General features: G+C 38.8%; 1 protein-coding gene across 2 annotated transcripts in view; it reads right to left on the bottom strand.

The window, feature by feature from the left end:
• Positions 1-12,237, bottom strand: part of zdhhc14 (zDHHC palmitoyltransferase 14) — a 31,241-nt gene that overhangs the window by 6,696 nt on the left and 12,308 nt on the right. For both annotated transcript variants that reach the window (XM_055185890.2, XM_055185889.2), the window contains exons 3-7: positions 7,060-7,218; positions 6,804-6,941; positions 4,477-4,525; positions 2,623-2,725; positions 2,296-2,405 (exon numbers count right to left, since the gene is read on the bottom strand). In XM_055185890.2, the coding sequence (XP_055041865.1) occupies positions 2,296-2,405; positions 2,623-2,725; positions 4,477-4,525; positions 6,804-6,941; positions 7,060-7,218 (559 nt within the window). The remainder of the gene's footprint in view (positions 1-2,295; positions 2,406-2,622; positions 2,726-4,476; positions 4,526-6,803; positions 6,942-7,059; positions 7,219-12,237) is intronic.

Here is a 12,237-nt window from a genome sequence, read left to right as displayed (position 1 = left end):
ATATATGTATAGTAAGCACTGTATATGAAGGTTCTTTACACATGGAATATATGACTGATCCGTCCATTCATCCATCTATATCTCCCAAACTATCTGTCTGTCTGTATCTATATATCTCAATAGATGGTTTCAGCAGTAACAACATAAACAAGTGGCTTTCGTGGTCAATGCATAACTTCCTGTAAACTCTGCTAAGAATAAATAACAACAAAGTCCTTTTAAAGTAGTTTATTTATAAAACAAGCAAAATAAGCAAGACGTAGATTACCTAGGAAACCAAAACATTTGGTATTTTCGACGAGGCATTTGTTCAAGAGTTCAGTTTTAGCAACTTGTCAGACCATTAAACAAATAGAAACCGGAAGTAAAGTTCGGACCAGCACGTCCGTCTGATGAAACCGTCTATAGCTGTATATTGATTGGCTGATCCATCAATCTCCCTATACATCCATCAATATCTTATATCTATCTATCTATTCATCTATAGTTTATATCTGTCTTTCTGTTTCTCTATCCATCTCCATATATATCCACCCATCCATCCATCTATCCAATCTACCCATCCATTCCCCTATCCATCCATCCATCATCCATCCATTCTATCACCCATCCATCCATCCATCCATCCATCCATCCATCCATCCATCCATCCATCCATCTATCCATCCCCCTATCTCTCTATCCATTTTATATCTATCTATTCATCTATAGTTTATATGTATCTATCTGTCTGTCTGTCATTCTCCATGTCTATCTCTCTATCCATTTTCATATCTATCCATCTATTCCATTCACCCATTCATCCCCCTATCCATCCATCTATTCATCCCCATATTTCCCTATCCATCCCCTATATCCCTATACATCCCCCCCTCTCTATCCATTCCCCTATCTATCCACCCATCTATCCACCTATCCACCCATCTATCTATCCACCCATCTATCTATCTATCCACCCATCTATCTATCTATCCACCCATCTATCTATCTATCCACCCATCTATCTATCTATCTATCTATCTATCTATCCATCCATCCATCCATCCATCCATCCATCCATCCATCCATCCATCCATCCATCCATCCATCCATCCATCCATCCATCCATCCATCCATCCATCCATCTGTCTGTCTCTCTCTCCGTCTGGCTGTCCGTCTCTCTCTCCATCTGTCTGTCTCTCTCCATCTGGCTGTCTGTCTTTCTCTCTCTGTCAGTCTGTCTGTCTGTCTCTCTCCGTCTGTCTCTCTCCATCTGTCTGTCTGTCTGTCTGCCTCTCTCTCTCTCTCTCTCTCTCTCTCTCTCTCTCTCTCTGTCCATCTGTCTCTCTCCGTCTGTCTATATGTCTCTCTCTCTCCGTCCGTCTCTCTCTCCGTCCGTCTGTCTCTCTCTCCGTCCGTCTGTCTGTCTGTCTCTCTCCGTCTGTCTGTCTGTCTGTCTCTCTCCGTCTGTCTGTCTCTCCGTCTGTCTGTCTCTCTCCATCTGTCTGTCTGTCTGTCTGCCTCTCTCTCTCTCTCTCTCTCTCTCTCTCTCTTTGTCCTTCTGTCCATCTCTCTCCGTCCGTCCGTCTGTCCATCTCTCTCCGTCCGTCCGTCTCTCTCCGTCCGTCCGTCTCTCTCCGTCCGTCTGTCTGTCTGTCTCTCTCCGTCTGTCTGTCTGTCTGTCTCTCTCCGTCTGTCTGTCTCTCCGTCTGTCTGTCTCTCTCCATCTGTCTGTCTGTCTGTCTGCCTCTCTCTCTCTCTCTCTCTCTCTCTCTCTCTCTCTCTCTCTCTCCATCTGTCTGTCTCCGTCTGTCTGTCCGTCTGTCTGTCTGTCTCTCTGTCCGTCTGTCTCTCTCTCCGTCCTTCTGTCCGTCTCTCTCCGTCTAACTGTCTGTCTCTCTCCCTCTGTCTGTCTGTCTCTCTACATTTGTCTGTCTCTCCGTCTGTCTGTCTGTCTCTCTCCGTCTGTCTGTCTCTCTCCGTCTGTCTGTCTCTCTCCGTCTGTCTGTCCGTCTGTCTCACTCCGTCTGTCTGTCCCTCTGTCTCTCTCCGTCTGTCTGTCCGTCTCTCTCTCTCCGTTTGTCTGTCCGTCTCTCTCTCTCCGTCTGTCTGTCTCTCTCTGTCTGTCTGTCTCTCTCCGTTTGTCTCTCTCTCTCCAGCTCTCTCTCTCTCTCTCTCTCTCTCTCTATCTGTCTGTTTGTCTCTCTCTCTCTTTGTCTGTCTGTCTATCCGTCCATATCTATTTCTATCTAAAGTATCTATCTATACAGAGGCAGATAATAAAACAGTGAACATATGAAGTGGTCTTGTGTTTACCTCGGCGGCAGAGGTCCACACAGTGCAGCGCAGCAGTTAGTGATGAAGTTTCCGTAGCTGTAGGGATTGTAGTTCCCTTTGCCTCGTTTGGATGACCATGAACCTTTGATCTGAAACATTCATGTAAACATTGAGAACTAGACAAAATGGCAACATGAGAGCAGACAGCGAGATACTGAGAGAGCCACAGAGATGAACAACACTCTTAATACAGTCAGACAGAAATAAGATCATAATGTCTGGCTTTTATGATGATGTAAATTCACTTTTGTAACAACAGCGAGTTTGAACTACTGAAACGAGATCAATAGAAAGAGTAACACTCACATCTTCATTGGTGGTCTGGTTGGAGCTGATCAGGTAAGTATGAAACCCTGACAGACCTACAATAGACCAGACAGAGAAAAAGCACACCACCACCTCCAGAACAGTGCAAATGTTAAGGAAAACACAAATCTGGATCAACACCACAGATATAAAGCATTAGGAAAACTGCTGGCTTGTGTTAATGGACATTAAATAGCTCTAGGTTTACATAAAGACAGAGAGATGCAGACATGCAGGAAATTATTTCTCAATTACTGCTTGGGTCCTGTCTCACAGCAAAAACACAAACACCCTTATAAAACTTTTTTTTTTGCCTTTTTGTCTATCCGTCTCTCTCATATATGGGTGATTCTCACGAAATCCAGTGTCCATTCTCATGAAATCTGTGTCCAGCATCAGAATTTTTTAAAAGCCCTTGAAGCCATTTTTTTTGCACATATAAGATTAAGGTCTGAACTTACTATAAGCATTATTTTTAGAGGATTTAATAAATATTTCCTATAAATTTCAACTTTTATCTGGATAGAAAAAATAATTAAATAATACTGCTTACCCGGTAGCAATCTTGAGTGTCTCAGTAAATTATGTCCCTTCCAACAAGTTTTTTTTGAAAATGTTAGTTCATTGAGAGCTTAAAGAATGATTGAAAATTGTTGTGGAGGATGAGAAAATTTGTCTTGGACACATTTATGTTCCTTATTATTGTCTCTGCATTTACCAATAATCACCAAATACCACATGTTTCTTTACTGTAAATGTTTATAGTATAACATGCACTGAAGCTTTTTATTTTTAAGATTTTTTATTTATAAATATTTCCATGTCAAAGAACCCAAATCCAGCCGTGGACACGTTGCGGTAATGAAATTTTTCCCCTTCAATATGAAAAAAAACAACAAAATTGGTTTGTATGATGTCATTTGAAATCATGTGCAAAATAGTATGTTTGTAACTCTATGCTTCTTATTGTGATACTCTTACTTTGCATTTACTTTTTCTAATCAAAATGTTTCATGACACCTCATAAGTCTAATTTTGCGAGATACAGTGGAGGCCAAAATGATTAAAACACCTGACAGATCAGAAAATATTGTTATTTTTTGGTCTCCAAAACATGATTTAATTTGATAATGATGGTTGCTCTTAGCACAACAAATTTCAGGTGAAGTCAGTACTGTTTTTATCCACTTTAATATTTGGTATGTCCACCGAAAGGCAGGGTTTAGGGTTTGAATGCCTTCGCACAAATCGTTTGGAGAAATGAGGTAATATTACATTTATATTTTGAGAAAATAACCACTTACCTTGCATGCATTTAAACGTTTTATTGGGGACTCCTTAACAATATTAGGAAGCTTCGAAATCTCATCTGACTTTTCCAGAGCTGTATATATCTACAGTATTGCTAAAGCACAATGCCAGTGTTTAACAGATGTATTATGTGCTGCTTTCGTGAATACACGTTGGAGGCTGACTTTGAGTATAGCTTGTAATGCATTACATCACTTTGAATAAAAACATCTGCCAAATGCTTAAATATAAATGTGTGAGCGGCAAGCTAATCTCAACTATGCTACACAAAAATCACTGTGTCACAGATTTACAGAGGAGATTTCTTCTTCCTTAAGCCAATCTCAGACTTTCCACAGACCGTATTTAATAACATATTACTATCCACTGAAAAGGGAGAGCTACAGAGACTTTGCAAAGAAAAGAGAGCGAGAGAGAGAGACAGCGAGAGAGAGAGAGAGAGAGAAAGAGTCACTGTCGGTGATCTGCTTTTCTGCAATTGAGTTCTGGAGGTGTGAAATCCAGAAATAGTTTCTTCCCACATACACTTTAGTGAAAGGATATCTAGCTGGGCTGTCTTTGAGAGCGCTGAGAAAGCCGGTCCTGTTGGATCCTGCAGGAAAACAACTGCTTATGTAAGAAAGAAAAGCTGTCATAGAAACATGAAACTCTCATATGAAATGTCATGCGGCATATTGAGCTTTAAGATGCTTTAGGCATAGAGACGCTATACCTAGATACAGCTATTAACCATAGATACAGAATACTTGAATGCCTCAGTAGCAGCTATTGTTAAACCAAAAATTTAAATTAACCCATAATTTGTAATGGCACCAAATAGTGGCAACGAGTTTAACGCCAATCCATCATCACAACAAGTACACATTTTATTAGACTACTATTCATCCAGTAAAAATTGGAAGTCATCTGCTGTGTTTAACACTAATGGTCTCGAGAGGGCATCTCAGGAGAGATTGGCGAGTAAATAAAGCCACAGTGAGGGTGTCCTGTCTAATAAACATCATACAGGAGTCATCTATCACTACAGTAACCTCAGTATAACCCTGTCCTCATAGTCTGATCGATCAGTTTTGTGCAGTAAACAGAGCTGAGCTCAGGTTTACAGTCTCTTCATCATTCGTCACTGTGTGAAGAAACTGATATGTCAGCAAGTTCATGACTTCTCACTGTCAGTCAAGGGCCAAGAGCCAATCGATGAGAACCTGCATCGTACTGTACAGATATACAAAGAGCCTGCCGTATGGTTTTAAAGCGAGTTCAAACAAAAATCAAGTTGTATAGACTGCAATATTTTAGGTTTTTCGGTCAAATTACTGAAACATCAACCAAAAATCATTATTAAAGCCACAATATGTAGGATTTTCACCACTAGAGGTCACCATTACACAAAAACAATAACAAAGGCGAAGCTTAATAATGTGATGAAGAAGAGAGGAACGATGGGAGATGTCGGCCCTGTCCCAAATGGCGCAATTCATGTTGACTTTCGGGCTGGTGGCCTTAAAATGCGTGTGCTCGCTTAGTCTATGAGTCCGTAGTAGGGGTGTCACGATTCTCCAAATCCTCAATTCGATTACATTTTCGGTTCTAATGTCACGATTCAATTCTCGATTTTTACTTTTTTTAAAGACAAAAAAATGCAATGCCATTATTATTTATTATTATAGTTTCACATTAACATGCACATTGCGTCCTTTTCCTCGCATGGGGCTTTGTGGGCTTCACTTTACGCAAGATAGCTTGTAGAGAGAGGATTCCTTCTTGCACGCACATGGACTTAATGCGCGCGTCTTGGACTCCTAGCATCTGAAATAAATCCAGACGTACATGACATGGGGGCGTGGCAGCATCGACAATCCCATTTTTTAATTCAAAGTTAGAGGTTGTGACTTAATTTCGATCAATTTAAAATCGAAATCGTGACACCCTTAGTCTGTAGGGTGTCTCATCTGTTTTTTATGCTCCGAAGTGTGCTCATCAGCGCCCCCTTTGCACCCTTGATGCACTTGCGAAGTCCTTGCGAAAGAGCCACTAAATGACAGATGGGAAGAGTTCACACTGATGGGCAACTTCTCTTCCTATTTCCGGCGTGACGCTCGAGTCTATCCCAAAACACAACTCCGGTGCACCCTCGCGGACTCGCGTCGAGGGTCCCTAATGTCTGCACTAGATGATGTCATCAAAGTGTGGACTCTGAGGAAGTCCATAAGTCTGAAGTGTGCCATTTGAGACAGGGCCGATGTTTTCACCATATGAAATTCGCTAATTCATTCATTACCTCATCCGTGAACATGATGTTTTATCACCTGTACGTTTGATCACAATATTTTATGCCATCGTAATGAATTAGCGTTTGTCCACTTGTGTTGCCATAGTTTCCACAACCGGAAACTACTATACAACCCTAATTTATGACAAAAATCTTACATATTGTGGCTTTAATATACATAAGAGGCAAGATTTATTTCTTTGGACCCTTTGGGAAATAGTTTGTACTTGTTTGTGATGTTCATGTAAAAACAAGATCATTTGTTTTCTAGAAAAAGACACGTAAGTGCATACTGTTAAGCATTTTTACAAGAAATTCCTCTTTATAAAGGTTGTGATGGCCAGCATATGTTGTGTTGTGGATGGTGAAGTGCTGCTATCTAACTAACCACCACGACTTCCTTTTTCAACCAAAACCAGCTCCACCTTTACAGTTTGTTATTGTGGTGTAGTTGTTCATACCGCTGCAATACTTTTGTCCAAACTGATATGGACCAGGAACTGTTTCTTATCTGAATCATGTTAAGTGAGATAAGTGAGATGAAATGTTGTGGGACTGAAGAGTTATATTATATAAGGAAGTAGGTGGTAAATGCTCTTACTCAGTATGACGTGTGTAATGACGAAGGCGAAGATGAAGATGGTGAGGAACGAGAGCGAGAGGATAAACAGGTAGAAGAAACGATAGTTCCTCCGTCCCACACAGTTGCCAACCCACGGGCAGTGATGATCGAATCTCTCTGAAGAGGAAAATCTGATGTTAGCACATCATCGCAAGAGGCAAACTAAAATAAACATCATGATGATAAAGCATATCTGCACACACACGCACACGCACACACACACACACACGCTTACCTACACAGTTGTCACACAGACTGCAGTGTGAAGTCCGTGGTGGTCTGAAGATCTTGCAGGTGAAACAGTATTTTAGTTTGACTGTTTGACCGTTAATCACCACTTCTCTTGTTCTGGGGGGAGGTCTGTAACCGGGACCACTCGGCCCATTGGCTGCATCTAAAACCGAATAAAACAAATCTCTTAAAATAATATACTGCAAAAGACCAGGAATGCTTTACCCTTATCATTGTATAATCCTTTATTATTAATACTAATAGTAAAGGAATGTGGTAAAAAATAAAGCGCAAGTTTAGGTCAATGCATACAGTCAATGTCTATAGTCTGAACGTACATGAACAGCCTTCCAAAGCATAGTTTATATGAAGCGTCGCATGCAGCGTGTTATATATTATGTTTACTTGCGTACAGACAGCGGTCAGACCCATTCGCGGTCACCTTTTTGTTGCACAATTTGCAAATTGCCTCGTCCGTATTTACCGCCTCTCCCTTCTCGTTCGGTCCAAACCCGAAATAATGCCAAACTGCAGAAGTGTTCTTTTTCGAGACCAGGTCACTCGCCATCTTCCCCCCTTTCACTTTCTCCCCCACACTGTCATGTGATGACAACCACACATACACATTTTTAGGCATTAAAGGTATTTTCTTTTTCCGGGTGAATCATCAAGACTATTGGTCCTCCTATTTGTCAATCAGGAGTGTTGCGCAATCGCATTTTTAAAAAAGTGGAGAAGGCGGTTCTTTTCTAAAATTCGAGAAAATCCTCAACTACACCTTTAAATAAATTATATTTAACCCTTGTGCATCAATTAAAAAAAGTTACACAGAGTTACACAAAAAGTGTCATAAAAATAATATAGATTAATATTTTTTTCCACTTTCACTGATGCCATTTTTTTAACCAACATCAGCTCCAATCACAATGACCAAACATTCATTAATTCATTAATAATTCATTAAGTTTGTTTGCACAATGCCACTGCTGTTTTTTTATGAAAAAAAGAAAAATTTTAATTATTTTCAATTTACTAAATGCTAAGCAGATTTTTTTTCTTTGATTATTACAGCCTTGGATATGTCAATGATTAACAACAATATTAATTTTTATGCATTCATATTTTTATGCAGTATCAGATTTAAAAAAAAGTTACCTCTCAGGTCCATAAAGGACAAAAATGTCAATGTCAAAAAAGTGTCATAAAAATATTATAGATTAATATTTTTTTTCCACTTTCACTGATGCCATTTTTTTAACCAGCATCAGCTCTAATCACAATGACCAAACATTCATTCATTTTCAGAATTTTAACCCTTCAAATGTTGGTTTGTTTACACAATGCCACGGTTGTTTTTTTTGGAAAAAAAACGACACCTCCTTTGCAGCGGTTGTAGTCTTGTGATTTCCAGTACAATATATATTTTTTTTCATTCAAACTGTTCACACCACACGCACGCACGCACACACACATACATTCTTGTTCCATGTTTTGTGGGGACATTTCATAGACGTAATGCATTTTATACCATACAAACTGTATATTCTATTCCCCTTACCTACCCCATTCCCTAACCCCAACCATCACAGAAACCCTTCTCCTACTTCACATTTTCAAGAAACATCATTCTGTTTGATTTATAAGCTTGTTTTCTCATGGGGACCTCAAAATGTCCCCAGAAGGTCACAAAAATACTGGTATTCCTATCTTTGTGGGGACAATTGGTCACCACAATGTGATAATTACCAGGTACACACACATACAACATTTTCAGTACACACATACAAACCACACTCTGACATCCATACCAACACACCCACACAATTATAGCTTCATAATATATCTAATTGGCTCTATAATATGCATAAGCAGAAAACAACAATAAAGCGATAATTTGCTTTATATGCCAAACCTGAAAAAATGGCACCATCTGGTAAAAAAATAGTACAAATGTAAATTTTGATGCCTTGCCAAAAGAATGAAAGCCTGTTAACAAAGATTGCATCATTTTATAGTTGAATGGCACCGAGTTTAAAAATTGCAGTTTTAATGGGTTTCAATGGGGACATTTTTGTCCAAAAGGTCCTGAAAGGAAGTATTTTGTGTACCTAGTGGAAAATAGATTTTTTTAAAGAAATGAAGGTGAAATATTAAAATTCCAATAAAAATACACACCCGTGGCAAATTTTATGCAGTTAGCATTGACGCAGGCAAAGTTATCAAAAAAACAAAACTGAAAAAGCCAAAAATGTCCTCAAGGATGCACAAGGGTTAATATTTGATCCTTGTCTGCTGTATACGTGCATTGTTTTTTTTTTATGACAAATTGATATTGTGAAAATACGGCGTAAATTTCGCAAAAACTTCCATGTATTGCAAAAAAATTTACACTCGCATGAGGTTGTTTTCAGGCAATTCAGAAAAGGTGTATTTCGCAAAAATGCAATGGAAACAGTTTATCGCATTTTATGTGCCTGCTCCCTAATATAAGAGGCTTTCCTTGGCATTAATGTTTGTATAACACTCCTACATCTCTTTTGATTTAAAATAATTTACTATTACCTCCAAAAAAACACCTATACATTGCAGCTCCTAAGTATAAGGGACTTTCCTTGGCATTATGTTTGGATAAAACTGTTACGTATCCTTCGCCTAGTGTAGTGGATGTGATATTAGTAAACCTACCAACATCAGGTTATGTGATGTTTGGAATGACTTATCGCGAGAGGAAAAACTATGTTTCAGTCGCATATCATTGATTAATGGAAATGCCGTTATTTAGCAATATTCTTTTGTTGACATTTAGAAAATAACACTAAAGTTTTGCGCAAATCTGCAATGGAAACTAAGTCCATTGTAAGAGTTATAAAACTTTATTTCATTACGTCATCCATGAACATGATTTGTGAGTCCCGCTGGATTGATTTAAATCAGCAGTGGAGGTGAAGACTACAACTCCCATCATTCCATGCTCCTTCACAGCGTCATCAAGCTACACCTTGTTATTGTTTTGTGACCTTTATATTTGAAAATTACATGTGTCTTTAAATCTTCAAGACAACAATGTGTGTTTTATAAAAAATCTATAAAGCTCTTTAAGCTCATTTTTGTAGTAGTGGATCTTTTTTCTAATTGGTTGTACATCTGGGCCCGTATTCAAGACAAATCTAAGTGCAAAGAGTTGCTCCTAGTGACAAAATTCTAAGAAAATTCTTAGAATGGTCCAAAATTAGGAGTATGGACAATAACTTTTAAGAGTTTCTTTAGCAGCAGTGGATGGGGACAAAACGCAAAGAGGGAGACGAAATGTGTTGCAGACAATGCATGACAGTGAGTTAATAAGACACAACACATTAGATCATGCAGGGGTCATGTTTGTGATCCATCTTATTAGAGACATGCTCTCATTAACTACATTAACTACAGTAACAGATTCAGCAACTGGAAAAAATGCAACTATGCAGCAGAGATGATTTGGGTCTGTTATCGCCCTCTACAAGCAAAGTAATCACACGAACAATTACAGCACTAACAGAACCTATTGGGTGAAGTATCACTACATACAACTAAAACTACATACAGAAAACCAACAAATCCATTGCTCATTAAACTCAAAATATAAAAATGTGAGGATTTGATTGACTATAAAACTATTCAAATTGTTTTTAAAGCACTTAACCAATTGCCTAGAAATATCCAAGAGCTTTTTCAACTGAGGAATTTCAGAGGAATATCAATGTTTAGTAAACCTTTAATTCGAACAAATAGTACGTTTCACTGTATAACAAACCAGGGTGTTATCCTGTGGAACAACGGTAATAAGGATTTAAGGTTAAAGGTGTAGTGGAGGATTTTCTCGAATTTTAGAAAAGAACCGCCTTCTACACTTTTAAAAAAAATGCAATTGCGCAACACTCCTCCTGATTGACAACTAGGAGGACCAATAGTCTTGATGTTTCACCCGGGAGAAGAAAATCCTCCGGCCTCCGCAAAACCTTTAAGTAAAAACTTATTGCAATTGAATTTTTTATTTAAAAAAAAAAATTAACATGGATATGAGCTGGAACAGGGATTTTCTTTTTGTTAAATTTAATTAAAATTACATTTTTTAAAATCATTAATAATCTAGATTCTAGTATGTTAATTTTTTTTTGTCATAGTTTCTTCAAAATGAAGTTTTATTTGAGTGTTTTAAAAATAAATATTTGATTTTTTATTTTATTAAAATATTTTAATTTTCATCATGACGCATACGCCCCGCCCATTTTATTGCCACGCCCTCTTAGTTTTGGTAAACCACTCTCTGCAAGCACGTGAAAAAATAGGTCATTGAAATTTGGCTCCCCTTGTGATGTCAGAAGGGGATAATACTGCCCCTTAGCTGCCAATCACACCAAACGCGTTTTAAACGCGTGGAAACGCAAGGCGTGCTGCTTTTTATATTGCTAGGCAACCACCGAGTCAGCTATCTTGTCAATCGAAAATTGAAGCGTGAGCGCTCTTATGCTGTTAACTGTCATATTAGCAGAAACTTTAAAAAGAGGACGCTTGCTATGACTTTGTTTGAGGGTGAGAGGTGCACAAACACGCAGGAGACAGTGAGTAGAGTCCGGTTGTACCCGTCACTAAACAACTGTAACTTCTGGCACCATAACGGAAGGCCCGCCTCTCCCCTCATTCAATTGGACAGACGCGAATGACTTAAGGCGCTGTTTTAATTTTTCAAATTCAAGGACTAAATGTGGAGACACATTACAAGTGAGAGAAAGGTTACATTGTGTTACCTTTCAAGATACATCGTTACAGTTCCCTTTCGAGGGAACTCGTGCTGCGTTGCTGCGGTGACACTTTGGGAACGCGTCAGAATGTGTCTATCAAATTCAACCAATGGTGAGGCTTAACGACAAAGACAGGGTGACGCAGGAGCCAGGAAGTATATCGCTATCTGAAATATTGCCAAAGACGGCATTACAGGGACGCAGGAAGTATGGCAAGGGAGACGCAGCGTCTCGTTCCCTTCTTAGGGAACAACAGTTACATACGTAACCCGAGACGTTTTCATGTGTCAAACACAACTATGCAAAAAAGCATTTTGGTATGAATCAACATTCGCATACAGAAGATATAAGCATTTAGTTTAGCACGTGTGCTTAAAAAGTCTAGAAAGTCTGGGTTAGTTTTA

Source organism: Misgurnus anguillicaudatus, chromosome 18 (assembly GCF_027580225.2).
Source record: "Misgurnus anguillicaudatus chromosome 18, ASM2758022v2, whole genome shotgun sequence".
NCBI lineage: Eukaryota > Metazoa > Chordata > Actinopteri > Cypriniformes > Cobitidae > Misgurnus > Misgurnus anguillicaudatus.
The sequence above is the reverse complement of the archived record's forward strand: the minus strand, read 5'-3'. Positions and strand labels throughout refer to the sequence as shown.